At 36.1% G+C, this 24,518-nt stretch overlaps 2 protein-coding genes across 4 annotated transcripts; both read right to left on the reverse strand.

Moving 5' to 3' along the window:
- Window positions 1-14,245: 14,245 nt before the first annotated feature.
- On the reverse strand, window positions 14,246-16,720 carry LOC127120768 (endoglucanase). The gene is made up of 8 exons (XM_051051308.1): window positions 16,435-16,720; window positions 16,078-16,290; window positions 15,791-15,991; window positions 15,556-15,633; window positions 15,299-15,451; window positions 15,098-15,206; window positions 14,847-15,013; window positions 14,246-14,765 (listed from the first exon to the last, which is right to left on the reverse strand). The coding sequence occupies exons 1-8, from the start codon at window positions 16,675-16,677 to the stop codon at window positions 14,415-14,417; spliced, it is 1,515 nt and encodes a 504-aa protein (XP_050907265.1). The 5' UTR covers window positions 16,678-16,720; the 3' UTR covers window positions 14,246-14,414.
- A 1,174-nt stretch (window positions 16,721-17,894) lies between these two features.
- On the reverse strand, window positions 17,895-23,573 carry LOC127120769 (meiotic recombination protein SPO11-2). 3 transcript variants are annotated; one of them, XM_051051310.1, is made up of 12 exons: window positions 22,895-23,572; window positions 21,676-22,769; window positions 21,506-21,589; window positions 20,844-20,973; window positions 20,614-20,751; window positions 20,429-20,517; window positions 19,903-20,031; window positions 19,659-19,753; window positions 19,378-19,440; window positions 19,166-19,242; window positions 18,916-19,043; window positions 17,895-18,063 (listed from the first exon to the last, which is right to left on the reverse strand). In XM_051051310.1, the coding sequence occupies exons 2-12, from the start codon at window positions 21,850-21,852 to the stop codon at window positions 17,929-17,931; spliced, it is 1,245 nt and encodes a 414-aa protein (XP_050907267.1). In that variant the 5' UTR covers window positions 21,853-22,769; window positions 22,895-23,572; the 3' UTR covers window positions 17,895-17,928. The 3 variants fall into 3 exon arrangements, with proteins under 3 accessions (XP_050907267.1, XP_050907268.1, XP_050907266.1); XM_051051311.1 differs by having other exon boundaries at window positions 18,892-19,043; window positions 21,676-23,573; XM_051051309.1 differs by having other exon boundaries at window positions 21,676-23,571.
- Between the last annotated feature and the right edge of the window lie 945 nt (window positions 23,574-24,518).

The raw sequence follows: 24,518 nt of genomic DNA on the forward strand, positions 1-24,518 counted from the left end.
TAGTACCGTGGCTGATGCAAAAATTGAGAACCATTATTATAATGGTAAAAGACATCAAATTATAAGAAAGTGCATCATTGCTAGAGATTGTATCTCTAAAGGAGTTGTAAGAGTGGATCATGTACGCACTTATGTAAATTTAGCAGATCCTTTGACGAAAGGATTAGCTAGAGAGAAAGTCCAAAATACATCAAAGAAGATGAGACTAATGCCTATAGAGAAATGAGTTGCTCATGATAGTAACCCGATCTAAATGACTGAAGATCCCAAGAAATAGTTTCAATGGGTAATAATAAGTTATGAGCAATATGAGGTGATAATGCTAGAGTAAATAAGATAATCATGAATCCTAAAGCGATAAGAGGATGAGATAATAGAAAATATTAATGAGATCTATACTTTGTATGAGGTAATATATATGCTACAGGAGTATTCTTGATAGACTCAGCTATGTGATTGTGGAACTTAGGTTGGTTCCTATGGAATTGCGAGGCATAATTCCTAGAGCCTTCACTAAACGTGATACACATGCAGGACCATTAAAGCATGGACCATTAGAATACACCTTAAGAAAAGGTTGTGTGAGAGTTTGATGTCTGAGATAGAGTTCAAGACAATTGTGTCACTCTTGTTGAATCGGAATCCTACTTCCTACGCAAAGGTTCAAGTCGTAGACACCTTTATTTATGCACAATCTTATAAATGTTTGACGTTACTTATAAAACACTTTTTTAAATTCAAGTGGGGGATTGTTGAAATATCATGTCAATATTATAATATAGGGAGATAAATTTGAAAAGGTTCCACAAGCCCCACATTGCGTGTTAGTTAAAAAAAATCCTTAGTCCCACGTTGCTTAGGTGAGATATCTTAGCTATTTCACTTTATTATATAAGAAAATTCCTTGTTTCATTCTAAAACACACCAAACACTCCTTTTGTAGAGGTTTCCTTCCTCACTCCAATAACTCCGTGTCTTTTGAATTGTCAAAGTGCCAACTTCTCCCCCTTTCTTTCTACTCGTGAAATTTTTCGAGTACTTTCTTGAATTCTCTTTTGAGAATTATGTTAATTTCTCCTCGTTTGAGTTGAGAAATTATCAAGTATAATTTTTATATTCTCTTTAGAGAGTTATTCAAAATTCTCTTTGTTTGAGAAATCATTGAGTGGTCAAATGACCATTATTGAATTCTCTTTGAAGAATTATTAGAATTTCTCTTGGTTTGAAAAATTATTATGACGTGTCGTTATACCAGATACTACGAGTGGTATTTATACCATATTTGTATGGTCTTTGTACTATCATAGGGTGTGTTTATAGACTGGTTGTCTACCGTGCAAGTAGTAATCATACAGTATAAAACTGAGTTGTTTTATCCTGGAGGTGGCACGGTAGTTCGAATGTTTTGTATAATTTTGGGAAGTGTCACGAAACGTCTTAAAGAGAGCGACCTAGTCCGCGACTCGACCAAGTAATTTCTTCCGTGGCTAATTTTCAAAACCGTGAACCAACAATAATAGCTATACAGTATTAATAATTTTTCCTAACCATTGGCATGATCAGTTTAGGAAAATTGTATAGTCACCATTTTAGTTTCAGCAAGCAAAGTTGCAATAGAACCTACAAAAGCAACATTCATATATGTGGTAGGTTTGGCATGTGAGTAATCAGATATTGCATCATTGTATTGGTAATTAGAATTTGATCCTCCAACAACAGCACAAACATGAGTATTAGGATTTGGATTAGAGGAAGAGAAATATTTTGATTGACCATCATTGCAACCCACTTTAGCCGAGTGAGCTTTGATCAAAGGAATCAAAGAACCTATATGATGTAGTTACTTTGGATATTTACTCCCATATTCCACCATGTATGACATCTTCGAGCATTTAACTTGACACCCCACACTTAGACCTGGCACTTCCTCACCGCGTATGAAAATATGACACTGTCCTTGTAAAATCGTTTCCAAGAATTTTGAAATTTACATTCTAGACACGTGAATTTCATATTGTTGGGGCGATACCGGAAATTTGGAGCAAGTACCGGAAATTTCAAAAACAGTGAGTAGTTATACCGATTTTTCAAATTTTTGGTATTTTGTATTTGAAATTTAAAAATTTCAGAAACTTCAATATTTTCGGTACAAAATCCCATTGAATATACCGGAAATTTCATAATTTCCGATAGTTATAAAAACCTGGTTTTGTATCGAAAATTATGAAATTTCCGGTATATATTGTAACACCCTTCTAAAATACCCCAAATATTTAATTAAAATAACAATAACAAATATATATCAGAGTAATTATGCACCAAGGGTGTCACACAATACTTCACACATTTCACCATAAAATCCAGTCATGCTCATTATTTAATTCAAAATAACATTTTTGCATAATTCGCAGCGGATATAAATCAACCAATTATTCAAAACATATAACATATTACAGGTAAAAAGGTTCAACAACCAACAATAAAACAATTAAAACATCCCGTCCCGATGTTACATCTATCAGAGCACGACCCACTACGGAGACTACACTAGACTCCAAGCACTAGCTTCTACTCAATCACTGCTCGTTACCTGAAAAATAGTTGTAAGGGTGAGTTCCTCAATCGATATAATAAACATTATAAAATATCATGTCATGTTAAGTAATTTAACACATTAATCACCCTAATCGTATCACACATTCAGTAACGGCACATCAACTCAAACATCATACTCAATATCAACACAAACACCACTTCTCAATTAAATTAAATATTCATACAACAATCAACTAAAATGCAACTCTAATGAGACTCGACTCGTCATGCATGTGGTACCATTCGGAGTAAAACTCCCAACTTAAAATCATTGCCATTTTATTGGGCATCAAGGCATAAGCCTTCAACTTTCAACTTAAAATTTGCCAATCCCGGCCAACGTGGTGTGAGCAAAGCTCCAACTTTTGCCAATCCAGGCCAACGTGGTGTGAGCAACGCTCCGACTTAATGCATATGAATGTATATGGCATACACGACTTCAAAATTCCGACAACATAATAATAACAACAACACAACACTGGTTTCAACATAATCAACTTATAACACAACAATGTTTTCAACATAATCAACTCATAATCAACTTTGGCTCACCAAACCTACAACTCAGTATTTTCAACAACTTTAACACAACTTATCAACATATTTGTATCAACACTTCATAACATAAACTCAACAAAGTTACTCATCGCAAATCAACTATAATAGGCAAATCTCCAATTATGTTCACAACATTAAAAATATCAATTTTTCCAATTTCCAACAGTGTTAACCGGTTAACGCCCTGGGTTAACCGGTTAACGCAGACAAAACACGCTTTCTGGCAAAACTTAACAGTGTTAACCGGTTAACGCCCTGGGTTAACCGGTTAACGCAGGCAAAACAACACATTTTCACAAAATATAACAGTGTTAACCGGTTAACGCCCTGGGTTAACCGGTTAACGCAGACAAAACAGCAGTTCCTGCGCTAACACAAGGCAGAATGCAGAATTCTCCGCATTTTCCGCCGTTGGAGGACTTCCGGACCTCCGATTCCAATTCCGTAAAAAGCTATACGTTCGGGGAATCACTACTCACACAATTACCGATTCAATTACAGCTTAAACACAGTTTACTCATCACGATTTTTTCAGCATTCTACAATCCCAATTAGGGTCAAATCCACGGTTTATCACTACCCATTACATGTTAATCTATAATACCCATTAAACGACGATAAACCCCCCTTACCTGAGATAATCCGGCAATCTCTAAGCTTCGAGCTTTTCCGTTCTTCGACCTTTGCTCTCTAGCTCTTCCTCTTTGCCCTTTCTCCACTTTTTCACCTTTCAGCCGCTTCTCTGTTTCACGTGAAAACTTTTTACCAACAAATGAAAAACCCTTTTTCCTTATTTCCAACTTATATATATATTTTCCACTAATTATTATTCCAAATAATAATAATAATAATCCAATAATTCAATTTATTTAATTAAATTAATAAATATATTATTAACTTAATTTAAATAATTCTCTTATGTGATTCGGGGTGTTACAACTCTCCCCCACTAAAAGAGTTTTCGTCCTCGAAAACATACCTCAAGCAAATAACTCTGGATAAGACTCTTTCATCTGACTCTCCAGTTCCCAAGTCACATTGTCACCTGCTGGTCCTCCCCAAGCTACCTTCACTAAGGCAATCTCTTTACCCCGCAACTGCTTCAACTCTCGATCCTCAATCCTCATAGGCGATATTTCAACAGTCAGGTTATCTCTCACCTGTACATCATCTACTTGGATCACATGCGACGGATCAGGAATGTACCTCCTCAACTGGGATACATGAAAAACCTCATGCAAATTCGCAAGTGACGGCGGTAAAGCGATACGATAGGCTACCTCTCCTATCCTCTCCAAAATCTGATAAGGACCAATAAATCGAGGTGTCAACTTCTTTGACTTCAAAGCTCGACCAACCCCAGTTATCGGAGTAACACGAAGAAACACATGATCTCCCTCTTGGAACTCAAGTGACTTCCTCCTCTTGTCATGATAACTCTTCTGACGACTCTGAGCAATTCTCATCTTATCCTGAATCATCTTAATCTTTTCCGTAGTTTGTTGAACAATCTCCGGTCCAACCACAACACTCTCACCGGACTCATACCAACATAACGGTGTCCGACATCTCCTACCATACAAAGCTTCAAACGGCGCCATACCAATGCTCGAATGAAAACTATTGTTGTAGGTAAACTCAATCAAAGGTAAATAACAATCCCAAGCACCTCCCTTTTCCAAAACACAAGCTCTCAAAAGATCCTCTAATGACTGAATCGTCCTCTCAGTCTGACCATCAGTCTGCGGATGATATGCAGAGCTCAATCTCAGCTTGGTTCCCAAAGCCTTCTGCAAACCTTCCCAGAATTTCGATGTAAATCTAGGATCTCTGTCCGAAACAATACTCGACGGAATACCATGCAAACTTACAATTTTCTCGGTATACAACTCAGCTAATTTCTCTAACGGATAGTCCATTCGGATCGGAATGAAATGAGCCGACTTTGTCAATCTGTCAGCAATCACCCAAATAGCTTCAAAATTCTTAATTGTCCTCGGTAAACCAGAAACAAAATCCATACTGATACTATCCCACTTCCACTCTGGAATAGCCAACGGTTGCATTAGCCCAGACGGCTTCTGATGCTCAATCTTTGACTTCTGACAAGTCAAACAAGAATAAACAAAACTCGCAATTTCTCTTTTCATTCCCGGCCACCAAAATAACTTTTTCAAATCATGATACATCTTCGTAGCTCCAGGGTGAATACTCAACCCACTACGATGTCCTTCCTCAAGAATACTCTTCTTAAGTTCGGTAACATCCGGAATGCACACCCGACTACCAAATCTCACAACACCATTCTCATCAACTCTGAATTCGCCACCTTGACCTTGATTCACTAGAGTCAACTTATCAACCAAAAGCACATCGGATTTCTGACCCTCTCTGATCTCATCCAGAATACCACTTGTTAACTTCAACATTCCCAATTTAACACTATTGTGAGTACTCTCACACACCAAACTCAAGTCTCTAAACTGCTCAATTAAATCCAATTCCTTAACCATTAGCATAGACATATGTAATGATTTCCGACTCAATGCATCAGCCACTACGTTTGCTTTACCCGGATGGTAATTCAAACCAAAGTCATAATCCTTCAGAAACTCTAACCATCTTCTCTGTCTCATATTCAGCTCTTTCTGATCAAACAAATACTTTAAACTTTTATGGTCACTGAAAACCTCAAATCTTGACCCGTACAAGTAATGCCTCCATAACTTCAGAACAAACACCACAACCGCCAACTCTAAATCGTGCGTCGGATAGTTCCTCTCATGAACCCTCAGCTGTCTTGAAGCATAAGCTATAACCTGCTTATTCTGCATCAACACGCCACCCAAACCCAACAATGAAGCATCATAGTAAACTTCAAATGATTCCGACGAACTCGGTAATATCAGAATAAGAGCAGTAGTTAACCTTCTCTTTAACTCTTGGAAACCTTCTTCACATTTTGAGTCCCAAACAAACGCTTGCCCCTTCCTAGTCAACATCGTCAATGGTAACGCCAACTTAGAAAATCCTTCAATGAACTTCCTATAATAACCAGCCAAACCAAGGAAACTTCGAATCTCAGCAACAGACTTCGGAGCTTCCCACTTAGATACCGCTTCTATCTTAAAAGGATCAACAGCAACGCCACCCCTTGAAATCACATGACCAAGAAAACTTACCTCTTCTAACCAAAATTCACACTTGGATAGTTTAGCAAATAACTTCTTTTCTCGGAGAACTTCTAAAACCACTCTCAAATGCTCAGCATGTTCTTCTTCAGATTTCGAATACACCAAAATATCATCAATAAACACCACAACAAACTTGTCTAGGTACGGATGAAAAATCCTATTCATATACTCCATAAATACTCCAGGCGCATTAGTTACACCAAAAGGCATTACAGAATACTCATAATGTCCATATCTTGTTCTGAAAGCAGTCTTCTGAATATCCTCAGTTTTCACACGAATCTGATGATACCCAGATCTCAAATCTATTTTGCTGAACACTCTTGCACCAACCAACTGATCCATCAAATCATCAATCCTCGGCAAAGGATACCGATTCTTGATCGTCACTTTATTCAGTTGCCTGTAGTCCACACACAACCTCATAGTACCTTCTTTCTTCTTAACCAATAGCACTGGTGCACCCCACGGTGACACACTCGGACGAATAAATTTCTTATCCAACAGATCTTCCAACTGACTTTTCAATTCAGTTAACTCAACAGCAGACATACGGTACGGAGCCATCGATATCGGCCTAGTACCAGGTACCAAATCAATCGAGAACTCCACTTCGCGCTCTGGCGGTAACTCATTCACCTCTCCCGGAAACACATCAGGAAAATCACACACCACGGCTAGATCGCCAATCACCAGTTTATCTTTAGCCTCCAAAGTCGCTAACAACATAAACAACTCTGCCCCATCAGCTACTTCCTCATTCACTTGCCTTGCTGATAGAAACAAACTCTTTCCCTCCTCAATCTCAGGAAAGACCACCGTCTTATCAAAACAATTGATAGAAACTCGGTTAAACACCAACCAGTTCATACCCAAAATAACATCAATCTGCACTAGTGGAAGACACACTAGGTCCATCCCAAAGTTTCTACCAAAAATACTCAAAGGACAATTTAAACAAACCGAAGTAGTAGTCACTGAACCCTTCGCAGGAGTATCAATTACCATACTACCAAACATCTCAGATATCTCTAACTTAAGTTTCACAGCACAATCCAAAGATATAAAGGAATGAGTCGCACCTGTGTCAATAATAGCTACAAGAGGAAAGCCATTAATATAACACGTACCTCGGATAAGTCTGTCCTCACTGGAGGTTTGAGTTCCGGTCAATGCGAACACCTTCCCAGTCTGAGATTTCTTTGGCTTCTGACACTGACTTCCAATATGCCCTTCTTCGCCACAATTAAAACAAATCATTTCCTTGTGCTTGCAATCAGCTATTGCATGACCAGTCTTACCACAGCGAAAACACCTCTTTATTTCAGCAGTGCATACATTACTCTTATGACCAGCCTGACCACATTTGAAGCAAACTATACCAGCAGGAGCACCTCCCCTACTGGTCCTCTGAGCCGGAGCAGCTCCTTGTTTCCCTTTTCCCACTGGGGCATCATACGGCTTGCCACGGTTTTGATGTTGCTTGCCCCTGCGGTCACTGACAATCTTGTAATGAGCATTATTGTCTTCTTCAAATATCCTGCAGCTATCAACCAATTCCGTAAAAATGCGTATCTTCTGATACCCAACAGCCTTCTTAATTTCAGAGCGCAGTCCATTTTCAAACTTGATGCACTTTGAAAATTCAGCACCGGCACCAGTGTAATGAGGATAAAATTTGGACAGCTCCACAAATTTCGCAGCATAATCAGTGACAAACATGTTTCCTTGCTTCAGCTCAAGGAACTCAATTTCCTTCTTACCACGGACATCTTCTGGATAATACTTTCTCATGAAATCCCTACGGAATACATCCCAAGTAATGACTTCACCTGCCACGGTCAACCTCTCGTGAGTCTCTAGCCACCAGTCATCAGCTTCGACTGCTAGCATGTGAGTACCATACCGAACCTTCTGAGCTGGAGTGCAATCCATAACACGGAAGATTCTCTCAATCTCTTTCAACCATCCCAAGGCTGCATCTGGATCATGCTTCCCTTTAAACACCGGCGGATTCTCTCTCTGAAAAGTCGCCAAGCTACGTGATCCAGCATCTCCACCAGCATTTGGCAAGTTCTGCACAGCTTGTGCCATCGCTTGCATTGCGGCAGCCATTGCAGCGTCATTCCTTCCAGCCATTTCAACTTATCAATACAACACAACTTAAAAGTTAGATTGGTAACAATGCACAATTGTTAGACAGTAACGACACGACAACTGGCCGGACAGACCGACCTGCTCTGATACCACTAATGTAACACCCTTCTAAAATACCCCAAATATTTAATTAAAATAACAATAACAAATATATATCAGAGTAATTATGCACCAAGGGTGTCACACAATACTTCACACATTTCACCATAAAATCCAGTCATGCTCATTATTTAATTCAAAATAACATTTTTTGCATAATTCGCAGCGGATATAAATCAACCAATTATTCAAAACATATAACATATTACAGGTAAAAAGGTTCAACAACCAACAATAAAACAATTAAAACATCCCGTCCCGATGTTACATCTATCAGAGCACGACCCACTACGGAGACTACACTAGACTCCAAGCACTAGCTTCTACTCAATCACTGCTCGTTACCTGAAAAATAGTTGTAAGGGTGAGTTCCTCAATCGATATAATAAACATTATAAAATATCATGTCATGTTAAGTAATTTAACACATTAATCACCCTAATCGTATCACACATTCAGTAACGGCACATCAACTCAAACATCATACTCAATATCAACACAAACACCACTTCTCAATTAAATTAAATATTCATACAACAATCAACTAAAATGCAACTCTAATGAGACTCGACTCGTCATGCATGTGGTACCATTCGGAGTAAAACTCCCAACTTAAAATCATTGCCATTTTATTGGGCATCAAGGCATAAGCCTTCAACTTTCAACTTAAAATTTGCCAATCCCGGCCAACGTGGTGTGAGCAAAGCTCCAACTTTTGCCAATCCAGGCCAACGTGGTGTGAGCAACGCTCCGACTTAATGCATATGAATGTATATGGCATACACGACTTCAAAATTCCGACAACATAATAATAACAGCAACACAACACTGGTTTCAACATAATCAACTTATAACACAACAATGTTTTCAACATAATCAACTCATAATCAACTTTGGCTCACCAAGCCTACAACTCAGTATTTTCAACAACTTTAACACAACTTATCAACATATTTGTATCAACACTTCATAACATAAACTCAACAAAGTTACTCATCGCAAATCAACTATAATAGGCAAATCTCCAATTATGTTCACAACATTAAAAATATCAATTTTTCCAATTTCCAACAGTGTTAACCGGTTAACGCCCTGGGTTAACCGGTTAACGCAGACAAAACACGCTTTCTGGCAAAACTTAACAGTGTTAACCGGTTAACGCCCTGGGTTAACCGGTTAACGCAGGCAAAACAACACATTTTCACAAAATATAACAGTGTTAACCGGTTAACGCCCTGGGTTAACCGGTTAACGCAGACAAAACAGCAGTTCCTGCGCTAACACAAGGCAGAATGCAGAATTCTCCGCATTTTCCGCCGTTGGAGGACTTCCGGACCTCCGATTCCAATTCCGTAAAAAGCTATACGTTCGGGGAATCACTACTCACACAATTACCGATTCAATTACAGCTTAAACACAGTTTACTCATCATGATTTTTTCAGCATTCTACAATCCCAATTAGGGTCAAATCCACGGTTTATCACTACCCATTACATGTTAATCTATAATACCCATTAAACGACGATAAACCCCCCTTACCTGAGATAATTCGGCAATCTCTAAGCTTCGAGCTTTTCCGTTCTTCGACCTTTGCTCTCTAGCTCTTCCTCTTTGCCCTTTCTCCACTTTTTCACCTTTCAGCCGCTTCTCTGTTTCACGTGAAAACTTTTTACCAACAAATGAAAAACCCTTTTTCCTTATTTCCAACTTATATATATATTTTCCACTAATTATTATTCCAAATAATAATAATAATAATCCAATAATTCAATTTATTTAATTAAATTAATAAATATATTATTAACTTAATTTAAATAATTCTCTTATGTGATTCGGGGTGTTACATATATACCATGGGAATTTATACCAGAAATTATGAAATTTCCGATAGTTGCTAATATTTTTTCCCTTCTTTTGCATTGAAATACAGAGACAGAGACGACACTATTATAGGAAAATTTGTTGATCAAGCAGTAGACTAGGCCAGGGCTGCCATGGGTGCTGAGACTAGGTCTTCCTAGATACGGGTTGGACGAGTGGCCCCAACCGATTCACAACAGAAGCAGTTGGCTGAGCATGGCCAATTCTGGATATCTCGTAGCACTCGACGTCGACCGGTACGGTCAGTAGAGCAGCCTAGAGATGAGGTGGTGCTAGATGTTATTATTGTTGATGGAGTAGTTGTTTCGATGGTTGAGGAGGTTATAGATCTGGTTGTTGTTGTTGAGAAGTCTGGTTTTGAGGAGGTTGTTTTGGTGGTCTAGCTAGATGTTGATGTTGTTGATTCAGTCTCATCTGTTACTACTAACACAGAGGTTACAGATTCTTCAATCGATCCCTCTGTGCACACCGAGTAGGATTCCTTTAAGGACTTATTAACCGGTCAGTGCTTACAGAGTATGTTAGCCATGTGGCGTTACGAGTATGTGAGGGTTAGGTATATGCCTTTTATGTTTAACTCTAATTTGTTTATTATTGTGCCATGAAAGCTAAATGCTAATTTTTTATATTTGTTTTTCACATGAGTGTCCCACATTGAAGGTGACATCTCACGGGTCGAAGATGAAAGACTTTCCAAAGATTTTGATGCCTGAGCAGGTCAGCCGGATTATACAGGACTTCCAGCTACTTGATTTTACCCATTGCTCCCTCACCGTGCTTAACGCTCCACTACTTAGTGTTTTTGTTGAGAGATAGCACAAAGAGACATCTTCATTTCATCTTCCGTTTGGGGAGATAACTATCACTTTGGATGATGTCTCCTCATTGTTCCACCTCCCAATTGGTGGAAGATTCCAGACGACTCTTGTACTTAGCATGTCCCTTGCATGTTAGATTGTTGCACGAGATTTGGGAGTGTTTGATGCGGTTGTGAAAGAGGAGTTTGGCGTCAACAGGGATGCGCATCTTCGTATATCTTGGCTTCATAAGATGTACGCCGAGCTTGTAGCGGATGGGAGTTATGAGGTTGGCGCTAGGGCGTACATGTTACATATAGTAGCATGTACTCTCTCTGTGGACAAGTCTGGTGTTTATATTGATATCTGATACGTGTGCTTCTTCAGTAGGCTCGAGGACACCAGTTGGGCTTGGGGGTGTGCTGCATTGACACTTCTGTATATAACCTTTGGAGTGGTAATGGTCTTTGAGACCAAACAACTTGTTGGCTATTTGAGTCTGTTATAGGTATACTTAAAATTATTAGTTGTTGTTGATTTCTTATTTAATTGTTACGAATAAAATTTCTTATTTATCATGTGTTGTGTCTCTTTTTTGATATCAGTGTTGGATATACGAGCATTTCCCTAGTATCGGTGACAGAAGGGTACAACATTGCCCAGTGGGGTCTCCACGGACGAAGAAATTGAAGGTTAGGCAGACACATCCCAATGGTTTTGTTGAGTACAGGAGGAGGCTTGATGCGCTGACTGTAGATGATGTTATCTAGACATCATACACTAGTCATAGAGTCCACTGTGAGTTCGAGGAGTCGTCATTATATTCAGGTTATATGTGGTGGGAGATCAAGGTTGCTAGACACTTGCTTGAGAGGTGTCTGCGACAGTATGATTATGTTTAGAGTATCCTATGACCAGTTCCAAATACACCATATGCGGGCATTGATTGGTGGTTTCAGAGTAATTCATCAGCTTCGGTAGTGTCATTAGAGATCAGGCAGTTAGGGTTCAACACTCATTGCAGTGTGAGGATGGTTACTTAGAATGGTACCTCATTGTATCACACCCTCACATCATTCCATCTACTGCTGATTCGGGGCCTTCTGGTGTTGGGGTACCTGTTGATGGCGTGCCGGCGTCGTCTCCTACAGCTGATGCTGATGTCCAGTAGTGCCTCCAGATGATTGCAGTTATTATGGATAACCTCATGTGTTTGGTAAATGCATATGATGAGGTTTATACTGGATTATCTCAGACTGCAGACATAGCCCGATGGGGGCCTATTTAGACATCTTTTGTATATCATGGATTTCGTATATTATGTATTATTTGTATACTATTCAGACTTTTTCATCATAACTTTTTATTGCATAATATTTTTGATGACATAACTTAAATATCAACATTAACTGAAATACAGATGCAACATCAACATTAACTTAAACATAACTTAAAAAAACAATAATAAATAAGAAAAACCCTAAACAGTACCAGATGATTATGGACGTTTCAACATCCTCATTATGTCATCAACAGATCTTGAAAGCCTAACATTTAACTCAATCAAAAAGTGAGAGATGTGGTGTCATCCAGAAGCGGGAACTCTACGGGAGGTGAAGCTCCGTTAAAGTACACTTTTGTCTTAATCAAAAATTGAGAAAATGACATTTTTTAGATGTTTTTATCAAACATGTCATCCAAAACTGTCGACAAAAACCTGAACGTTTAAAAAATAAAAAAAGTAACCTTATCGAAAATTTTGTTATGACTACCGGAAATTTTGTTCCGAATTTTTATTCAATTTACAGTCGGAGCAATTTAAACATCATCTTCGACATCTCGTAGGATTGTTTCCTAGTATGTAGTCCAGCTATCTAATAATGTACACATTCAATTTTTAGTTATGAACCAAAATTAAGAAATCAAAAACTCACCTTAATATAAGGAAAATCTACTAATTGTCAATAATGGTGTCATTCATAGTGAAGTTCGGTACTTGCCTGTCGTAGGTGATGGTTGGAAAAAAGTAAAAAATGATTAGAAAACAATCAAGCATAAAGCTAGATGGTTCTCCAAGTACTACATTGAACAAACCTACAAATGATTTCTAATTAACATAACAGAAGATGCAACAAAGACTAGCCTCTTAATTTTAGTTTGAAAATTAGTACTTTAATCAAGTTTATGCATGAATTTTGTTACACTTAATAAATTATGAGTATGAATTAGATTTTACATTAATAATTATATATTTTTATATTTTAAGTATGTATAATAATATTTAAAATAGATAATATTTTGAATGATAATAGTTTTATATTATTATTTATTCATTATTTACGATAGTTTAAAAAATAAAAAGAAACTGAATAATAAAAGAAAAAATTTATTTTATTAACGGTTTAAATCGGTGTCAAAAATATAAAAATTATAACTTAGGATCAAATTAACATGCATAAAAGGTTTAGCGACATTTGAACAGTCACAATTTTAATTTGAGACTTTTAAAATGTGGCAATAACCTTCAAAAATAAAATGTCCAACGAAACTTATGACAGTTATAACTTATAACTGTCTCAATTATACACTTTGGAGGCAGTTTTCAAACTGTCACACGATCGACCGAGACAACAAAAGGTTTTGCAACAAATGGCAAACCGTCGGAACGCAGGGACAGCGTCATTAGAATCACCGCAATACCTTAAAGAATGTCGCAAAAATCTTTTATTGTAGCTTAAAAAAAAATTAGTTTGAAAATAATTTTTATCATTATAATTACCAAGTGAATTTAAAAAAAAAATTTAATATATTTTTGGTCCATATTTTCATTTTTTAACTTTTGATCCATTTTAAGAAACTACATTTCAATATTTTTCAGAATTTGTCCCATCCAATTTGGGTGTCAATTCAAATAACATGTTTGTTCATATTGATGATATAACATAACTTAAACTTAAGTGACATGATAGAAATTACATATCTTTAATTATTATTTTATATTATACAATATAAAAGTCCTTTGTAGTATGGACTTAATGTTCCTTACAACTTATTTAAGTAGTTAACTTGTTATGATAATCAATAACAGCTATACAGTATTAATAAGTTTCCTTAACCATTGGCATGATCAATTTAGGAAAATTGCAGAGTCTCAGTTTTAGTTTCAGCAAGCAAAGCTGCAACAGAACCTACAAAAGCAGCATTCATATATGTGGTAGGTTCTGCATGAGAGTAATCAGATCTTGCATCATTGTATTGGTCATTAGAATTTGGTCCTCCAACAATAGCACCAACATGAGTATTAGGATTCGGATTAGAGGAAGAGAAATAGTTTGATTGGCCATCATTGCAACCCACTTTAGCCGGGTGAGCGTTGATCGAAGGAATGGAAGAACCTCTGTGATGTAGTTGCTTTGGATATTTACTCCCATATCCCACCATGTATGACATCTTCATAGGATTGTTTCCTAGTATGTAGTCCACCTATGTAGTGTGCACATTCAATTTTTAGTTTTGAACCAAAATTGAGAAATCAATAACTCACCTTAATATAAAATAATATACCTGTGATTTTGCAAAGGCTCTAATCTCAGAGGGGGAGAATTTGGCAGAGCCACAGTGGATTCCATCAATATGGTTATTCTTTAAGATTTTGGAGAAAATGAATAGCACCATGGTTGAGGTAGTGGTATATTGCAAATTACTACTATCTCTAATATATAGAAGCCCACCTGATTTAACAATAAATAATAGGCTAATTCAGCATCAATGCATATATAAATAATTAAATATAACATATATGTATATCTATATACCAGGAGTTGTTTTGATTTGTAGAGAACTACTTCCTGGCATCAATGCACATATAAATGATTCACCATCACTTTGAATTTTGGCTAAGTCCTTCTTTCCTCCATAGAATTCCTGGCGAAAAACAATTAAAATGAACAATTTGATTATTTTTCTTTTGCACAATGTTTACTAAAAGAATGCAATTTTGCGACAAATATAAAGACCTGCGATAATAAGGTTTGAGCTCCAACAAATTTGTTATCCCAGCTGAACTCAGACACTGCTTGACTCCAACCTTGGTTGTTTATGATGTATTGTAAGTACTTGCTTTCTCCACTGGCCTTGTGTAACCAAGAAGCAGCCCATAACAGTTCATCCTTTTTGTACACAATTTAGAATTCAAGGTCATGAATAAATGATCTATGAAAAATTAATTATTAGTCTTTAAACGTTATTTTCTCTACTAGCAACAATGTTTTACCTGGTAACCAGAGTATGAGCAGTAAAATGGGCAAGAAATAGAGTAAGTGCCTCTATACTTATCAGCAAAATCAAATAGCTGCGAAACATTGGTAAACCATTAGTTAATTTTGTTTAACTAAATATATAATCAAAGTGGAAATATTATTATCAACACCTGATAAATATGGATCATAGAGCCGATTGATCATCATAGTTCATAAATGAAAATAAAACATGTTCTTTGAGTTGCTTACAGATTTTGACTGGCTTAATAGTTTGGATGAATAATTGATATCTATTTTCTTAAAGACAATTGAAGCAGCAGAAAGAGCAGCAGCAGCCTCAGCTGCAGCCTCAGTTCCAGGGGAATTAGCATCAATCTTGTATGTTGTTCTCGGTGTATCCATGTCTTCTGGACGCTCCCAACAATTATGATCTACATTTCCATCTCCTACCTAGCAATCATGAAACAGCTTGACACACCATATATTTAAAATTTTCATGCAAGTACTCAATTACCATATGATATACAGAAGCATGCCTGTGTAAAGAGTGTGGTTGGAGAAGTGTGAGCTTGTAGTATGAAATCTGTGCCCCAGCGAATAGCACTGTGAAGGTAATCAAGTTGTTTCGCTGAAGAAATCTCACTTTCATATTCAATAGCAGCCCAACTCAATAAGCTTACAGTAAATGACATCGGCCATCCAAACTTCACATTATCACCAGCATCGTAGTATCCTCCAACCAAGTTCACCTGCCAAATGATCGTTCATACAGAACTAATATACGAGAAAACACACATACTAAGCCACATGCAAAACTTAATTCAAAGCCTTTATAACTATATAATTATGGATATAAAATTGTAAAAAATTTATGTCATGTTACATATATATACATTTTGAGGCTTGCCATCAGAGAGTGCAGAATCTCCCCTCCACTGCACTCTTTGGTCTTTAGGCAACTTCCCTGAGCGTTGTCCTTCAAAAAACAAGATGGCTTTGCCAAGAGCATCTGCATAGTTATAATTAGCTGAGGAATTTATACTAATTAATTCATCATCCATCATGGCTAATAATCCATTCTGACTACCCATGGCAATCAACAAGATCAAACCATTGATCAACAAACAGCACCCCATGATGGTTTTCTTATAAGTTTCTAACTCTGCAGAATATGCATATTCAGCTAAAATTGCTAGTATTTATAATATAGATAAAGCATGGTCGTTGCCTAATTATGCCTAACTACTACTACCTCAAATGGGATAGGAATGTACAAAGTAGTGCATGTGTATGAGAAAGATTATACAGTATGGAATGAGGGATAACTTGACGTGTGCTAGTCATTATATTCATATATAACAATAAAGTCATAGTAAATGAGTCATGAAGATGGTATAGGTAAATATTAATCACCAAAATATGAACAATGGCCATTCCCCCTTGAACGTCACATGCATGTATATTGTTTTACATGTTAGCGATGCTTCAAGACTACTATGATTAACTTTCTTGTTTTATGAATATCAACTTTTCATCCAGAAAAGCGGTGTTATAGATTATGACGATATCGTTACATGTTACTTTTTTAATTTTCATTTTAACCATCTCTTAAATATATATTTTTATATTATTATTATTATTATTATTATTATTATTATTATTATTATTATTATAAATATATCATTGACAAAAATCATTAATTTTGCATTAGAACTTTAAAATAAATAGTATGTATGAATAAAATTCTTCAATAAAAATGATTATTAAAAGAGATTAATTGAAATACACTGATAGTGTAAAAGAGTTTTACACCATCAGTTAATTATAGACGTTGGATATTAAAAGAAGTTTGATTTTCATTTTAAAAATCTATCAAGTAATACAAACAGGTGATGGTGATGAACCGACTGTGTAAAAATTTTTATACTGACAGTATATAGTAATTAATCTCTTATTAAAATATAGTTTGAATTCTAATTAAAATTAATAATAATTTGTCCACTTTACTTACTTAATCACTTAACTTCAGAATACGAGAACTCCATCTTCTAAGATCCGGAAACAAATGTGGAAGTTTAGCATATACAAAGAAGTTTTAGCCCCGGCAATAGCAAATAAGAAAAGGAAATTACATGAATTATATAACTTTTTTTAATGACATGAATTATATAACTTAGTCTAATCTGTCTAATACACAGCATATTGAAGTTTTATCTTAAAATTCACATAAAAATTGAAATAAACTAAAAAAATGGTGTAAATCTTCATGAAAATATTTTTTATTAATTAGGAATATTAAATTGTATAGCTTTTCAGGTTTGAAAAATTCAAAGATATATAGTATTATATTTTATGATATATTTTGTAGCTATACTATTGAGTAGAAATCATATATAATCGGACTGTACAATTTTCTTAGCTATGTACTTCCCCAAATAATCATATCCATGAAAGTATAGGGCTTCTATTTCAGCTCTCCTGCCGCTCTGAACCATCAACGCAACCTCTTCCTTGTAATTCTCCTGTTAAGCACCATTTTGTTAATTTGTGAGGAAAAAAACCCCTTTCATTGCAGAGCATATTCTGAAAGCATAATAGTTCTTATATAGTTTGGTTCTTATGCACTATGCAGGTACGTATATAATATACAATTCTTGTGCAAATGTGTTTCATGTTGGAAATAAAATGGATCTTTTGTTGCTTCACTCACAACTCTTATGAAGAATGGTGTAAATATCAAGATAGAAAGAGGGGAATTCACAAAAGGGAATATAGAATTTTGCAGATACACTTTATTGAATTATCTCAAACTATTTATGAACATTACGATTTCTAGTCCCATATCTAATGGCTAATGTGATTCTTAACTGTCACTTGCAAACAAAACAGATATTGAAACTGTTCTTTTAACCACCTAACTCGTATAGTAAGTAAGTCTAACAAGGATTAACTAATTCCTAACATTTCTTGTAAAAGCGTCATACCTAAGAGTGCATAACTCATGTAGAATCTACCATAAGGTATAACATCATAACAGCCTAAAATATGTAACTGAAAGTCAGCAAAACCAACATGGTATTGGAAGAGTTGGTAACATAATAGGAAAAGACTTTTCAATTGCTGGAGTCGTCCATTTGGGAGACAATCCAACTCCGTATAAAAACAATAGAAACAAATGTCTCAATTCGAGGATTAGTCTCGTAGTGTGTCCAAAGGTCCTAAGCTGTGTGGATACCTTGAGGGGCCTATTGGGAGGTCAAAGACCTTAATTACCGGGGGTCAGCAAAAGCAAGAAAGTGATGAGCAAAAACCAGAGATCAGTCCTGCAGGATGAGGATAGCAAGGGCTGCATTCAGTGTTTCCGAATGGTTTACCTGTAAGATTTTGGAGGACATTAAGCTTTGAGCAATTTGTAGGTCCTTTGTCTTCAATGGAACGAAAGATTGATCAGGAAGCATGGGTAGATCATGCCCCCGCAGTCCTAACCACTTGACATTGCAAGCTAGATAATGCAAAGAAAAACATTCCTCAAGGGTAAATTTGAATACAACACATTTGTTTGTTAGTTCATTCAAACATATTAGAGCTTTTGTGCTTTGTGATATAATGATCTTATAAAATTACCGTATCTATATGACTCTAGGCCCATTCCTACACTTCCAAATTTGAAGGTGCATAGTATAGCTAATCCAGCTGGATTCCTTTATAAGTTTAAATGTGAGAAAGGAGTTAAGGTACTAATTATGAAGAACATTTTAACAAGAAAATGAAAAGGTAGTGTCTGTTTATCATTGCGGAATAAAGTTGTAATTCAGAACAAGGGCAAGCAATTGTACCAATCCACCAAAGCTAAAATTGGCAAGTCTGGAAATGCTCTACTGATTCGATGAAGAAGAAATCTGCATTTAAATTTCAGTTTTAGACATTAAAGCACCCATCAGAAGGGTAGCTTATCAAAAAACAAGACAAAAAAAACCCATCAGAAGGGTAAGACTACTATCTATGATATTGATATTGGTATATTATCCAATGTGATGAGAGCAGAACTTATAAAAGCATCACATCAAAGTTTTTATGTAATTTGATTCTCTATACTGCCGACTAGTGTGCAGAGTACCTTGTGGCCATATCTGGGTAGCCTTTAGCCGTGATAAGAATGCTTGGAATCTGACTAAAAAACCTATCTTCAGCAAGCCGTTGAAATATTGCATGCTAAACAAAAGCAAGGGTTATATATTGTATCAAAACAATTTTTTCTTTGTTAGGGAAAATGTGGAACTTTTCAAATTCAAAGCAGTGTGATGTAATTGGTAACCAAAATAAGAAACATGAATAAATTAAATTACCTCAAACAAACTCACCTTTTCCACAATGATAATGTACCGTGCATCTGCATTTAGAACCAATTTATCTAACAAACTCAAATCACCAGAAACTGTATGTCCAGAAGATCCACACACTGAGCAATCAACGGCCTCTTTGCCTGGTTCCTATACATATAAAGTTGTAAACTCAAAGTGGTTAATGTTTAAATTTGCAGAATTGCATCAAGCAGTGATACAGAACATGTCTCTACTCCATTTACAATGGCCTTGATTGGATAAACAATTTTATTAAACACATACCTTAAGCATTTATAAATAAGTGTTTATGTATAAGTAATTTCTATAACAAAATTTGAAATAAAGTCAATCTGTTTTCATATAAGTTATAAGTTGTCTTCATAAACTTTCATCATGGAAGTAAGCTTACAACAATTTATGGACATGTTATAAGTTGTTTCCATAGGCCATCCCAAACAATGTTACAGGTGTTTATGCCGTAGATTAACTCAAATAAACAAGCAATCAGAATGCAATATCCTCGAATGAAGGGTTCATGAAGTACCTGCATAATCAGACGGCCAGCAATGAGTCCACGACTAGATGCCATGATTCCAAGACTGTATCTGCTGCACCGAAGCAACGCTACAAGATCTATTTTGGCGCATATTAGCAAGCCTTTTCAAAAACACCAAGACATCAAATCAAACTTGAAACAAACAAGACAGTGATTAACTGATTATAGATAACCTTGGATTGTCCTATTGACATCCTTTTGAGAAGGAAACAGATGTGGCGAATCACACAACAGTTTGTAGAAGAGTTCTCTCTGTGTGACACGCTTTTCCTTAAGCAATATCTGATAGCACATTTCCATTACCTTCCACACTACACGTAAGAAATTTCCAACTCAGAAACAGCGAAAATTATTGGAAGAATTAATAACTAAAGAAAAAAAAAACTAGGTTTGTAGTCTTTACCCCTAACAAAGGCTTTTCCAGCATTAGGTCTCATAAGAGACCTTATAGATACAGAATTGGAGAGAAAAACATATGATAATTCGGTTAACAGGCCATGATTCATCCGACTGTTGCTCAATTTTCTTTGAATCTGTTCATTTTTAGGAGTAATAAGCTACGGTCAGGAATGTGTGTCCGTTGATAACAAAACAAGCCAAAAAGAATTAATATGAAATAAATCAAAATAAAAATGCTTCACGCAAATTCCAAACGCTTGATTAGAACTTATTAACCTCAAAGTCTAAAATGGTGAATTAGCAAATTGTTACAATCGGCTTTTGCTGCATTAGGTCTCATTAGCAAATTGTGAAATAACTAAAAAAGGATTACTACTTGCGAATTCAAAATTTAAACAGTTGATTGAAGTTATTGACCTAGAACGATTAATTAGCAAATCATTACAATCAAATATATGGATATCAAGGTTTTAAAAAACCGTTCACTACCGCAACAAAACGATGTCGATACCGATACTATAATTCTCTGTTTTTATGTTAACCAACAAATTATGGTTAATTCACACGGCGACGACCGCAATTAGTGTTGCAACATTGACCGAAATCGCTTTATGCGACGGCGGCCTTTATTTAAAACCTTGATGAATATGAAGATAATGAGAATACCAAAGGCAAATCAGAGATTGCAGGGTTAGATGCATTCAATATTTTGAGGAAACTGAGCACTGACACTTCAATTCTTGCTCGAACCTGCATGAATCAAAATGAAGGTGAAGCTTATAAAAGTGAAATTAGAAAGAGGATGTGATGTTGAAAGTGTGAAAGAGTGTTATTACCTGAGTCGGAGGAACGATGTCAGCATAACAAAGCTCTTGATCGGTGAAAAACTTTAGCGTCGAATTTCGGAGATCTTCCATTAGAGAGTGAAATGATTTCTCAAAGTTTTGATTTCTGTTTGATTTGGCGCGCAAAACCGAAGTGCTGGATAGTTTTATATCAAAACATAACGACATGCCGTTTAACGGATAGATAAACGGCAATCATTTAGATGATGAATTTTTTCAAGGTGCCGTGTGAGATATATTCCAAAAAGTATAACTAACTCACTTTTATCCCTATGTTTAAATTTCTTCCAAAGTTTAATATTTAAACTTTTATCCTCAAATATTCATCTATTTTAGGTATGGACTCCGATACAAAGATTTTTTTTAAGGTATCATCAACAAGATACGAGTATAAATATTGTTGCTTACGTTAGTCTATGTATAGACGCGGATAAAAAAAATCAAAACACGTATATAGGAAATGGGTATTATAATATTATGTCCATTGTCATCCCAAGGCGTTGGAATATTAATCTTGTTCGTCAGTCACATCTCTGCCGTATAAGAAGTACATATCGATCGCAGCAAGACACAACTTTATTATCTCCTCTTTTATTTTTAGTTCTTAACTTCTAATTCCTGCTAATTTTCACGAAAAACCATTGTATTTTCACTAAAGATCTAAATTTTCTTTTCTTGAAGTTTCAACGATCTTTTTCCTTGAAGTTTCAACCTCATCCTCCAACAGATCCATCATCAGATTCATCAAGCATGGTGACATTCAAAGTCGCTTGATTTGTCGCTCAACGACAAGTTGTTACTCTGTTCGCTAAAGTTGTTAGAGCTCCACCTCTTCCTCTTCCTCCTCTGATAGAAGAGGGTCCATTTCTTGTGGCATCTTCTTCTAACCTACGCAGCAATATTTTTCTCGTCTAAGAATCAGATAAGGAGTATTCTAGGCTCTTCTGCTCTTCAGATTGACACAAAAACTTCACTAGGGCGAACCATCACACCGACCTCCTCCTCTACCTTTTATGCCTGGACAATAAATACTCATAAACCTTCAACTGTTGGAAGTGAATCTTGGAGTACATGGAGCCACTGACCTGTTGAACAACATTTATAACTTGGTAAACCAGCAAAACTCATAATTCTTGGATGAAACGATACTAGAGCTTGAAGAGAACATTTTATACACTTCACTAAGAGACAATAGTGTGTGGGAGGCAACCTCTATAGACAATTAGGTAGTCACACCATAGTTGATTCCCGTTGGCACAACTATGCCACAAGAGAAGTATTGAAATCACTAGTTTGCGACCAATACCAAGGACGAAGGGGCAGTCACGCTCCTCCCGAGGTTAGTCACCCTCGTCATTAATTGGCACGTCATTCCAAAGAAAGGGAAAGTATGACGTGAATGCTCTGGCTCCGAAGTGAAAGAGGAACCTGATGTCCGTCAGCATCCTCGACAACAGAATCCTGAGGTCTTTGGAGAAGACCCCAAAACTACATATTTACAAAGAATTTAGAGATCTAGACGAACATTTTGAGGATGTAGACAACAGTCTGGATTACTACGACTCCCAATGGGTGATGAAGTGTGATCTCTTCGCACTTACCCTGATCGAAGCCATTATGATGTGGTTTAAAATCTTTTTGATGGAATCATAGATTTGTGAAAGGACCTATGTGACATCTATATTGCCCAACTTATATCCCATAAATGGTAGCCCATGATGATGGTTGTGCATAATAGGGTCCCTCAAAAAAAGAAGGAAACTCTATGTGGGTACGTTAACTATCTAACAAAAGTGTCAATAGTGGTGAGGGAACAAATGACGGGCTGGAATGTTTGATGTTTAAGAAGGGGTTAAGACCGTATTTCATGTTTAGGGAAATGTTGGGGCTTGAGGGAGTCTATAATCTAAGTGATTTTTTGAATAGGGATCAACCCTATACCAATTATGAAGAAGAGCTTCTGGTTGAAAATGGAGAGAGACGTTAGGGAATAGGGAACTCCGAGTATGATCAAACACCAAAAAAAGACGGGGATCACGAACCTCGATCTAGGTTCAATGCATATGAATAAAAGTTCTTCTTGACCTTGATTAAAGTTTTGATGAAGACAAACACATCAACAAAAATAAGACAAAGCTTGAAGGCTAGCACAATCAAGCTCAAATGATCATAAGCTTTAGAAATCAAATGAAAGAATCAAGATGGTTAAAGTATGCATCACAGTTCATATTATATATCTTAATGGCTCATAACAAATTGCATTTTTCATATATAATCATCTCTACATGTTTTGAAATGATTTGGAAAGAAACTATGTTGTTACAAAGTTGTTTTTCACATTTTCAAACAGTTGTAACTAGTTACACAAAACTTGTAACCGGTTATAGGTGTAAATTTTTTAACAGATATGTTTTATTTTTCAACATCTATAGTTGTTACTGGTTACACAAAACCTGTAACCGATTACATAGACGAAAATTTTAAATTTACTTTTAACAACTACAGTTGTAATCGCTTACAACATTATGGTAATCGGTTACCACTAAAGTAGAATGTTTTTTTTGAGCTAACATGAGTCTAAAAGGTTGCAAACCTTCATGGAATTGTTTCTAAACATATGTGTTAATTCATATAGGTATTTTATGATGAATATAAAAGTTCATACATCAGAATTCGAAATTACCTATTGCATACATCATTTTTACATAATTCAAACAAGTTTTTCAAGTGTTCATATATCCATTAAAATAAAACTTTGTGCATAAAGAGAAGAGAAGATAAACCTTTTGCATACTATTATGATCATTTTAAGTATGTATGTTTGTAATATGATC

The sequence above is a fragment of the Lathyrus oleraceus genome, chromosome 2 (assembly GCF_024323335.1).
Source record: "Lathyrus oleraceus cultivar Zhongwan6 chromosome 2, CAAS_Psat_ZW6_1.0, whole genome shotgun sequence".
NCBI lineage: Eukaryota > Viridiplantae > Streptophyta > Magnoliopsida > Fabales > Fabaceae > Lathyrus > Lathyrus oleraceus.

What these genes read in the sequence shown, in the direction of transcription:
- LOC127120769 (XM_051051311.1), bottom strand. Translation starts at nt 21,852, where the DNA reads ATGTCGTTATGTTTTGATATAAAACTATCCAGCACTTCGGTTTTGCGC. An exon ending in TGGAAAAGCCTTTGTTAGGG is followed by an intron (nt 20,752 to 20,843) that starts GTAAAGACTACA and finishes TCTTACGTGTAG; the next exon opens with TGTGGAAGGTAATGGAAATG. An exon ending in ACCATTCGGAAACACTGAAT is followed by an intron (nt 18,064 to 18,891) that starts GCAGCCCTTGCT and finishes GGTGCTTAACAG; the next exon opens with GAGAATTACAAGGAAGAGGT.
- LOC127120768 (XM_051051308.1), bottom strand. Translation starts at nt 16,677, where the DNA reads ATGGGGTGCTGTTTGTTGATCAATGGTTTGATCTTGTTGATTGCCATG. An exon ending in CTGATGGCAAGCCTCAAAAT is followed by an intron (nt 16,291 to 16,434) that starts GTATATATATGT and finishes ATCATTTGGCAG; the next exon opens with GTGAACTTGGTTGGAGGATA. An exon ending in CTCAAACCTTATTATCGCAG is followed by an intron (nt 15,207 to 15,298) that starts GTCTTTATATTT and finishes GTTTTTCGCCAG; the next exon opens with GAATTCTATGGAGGAAAGAA.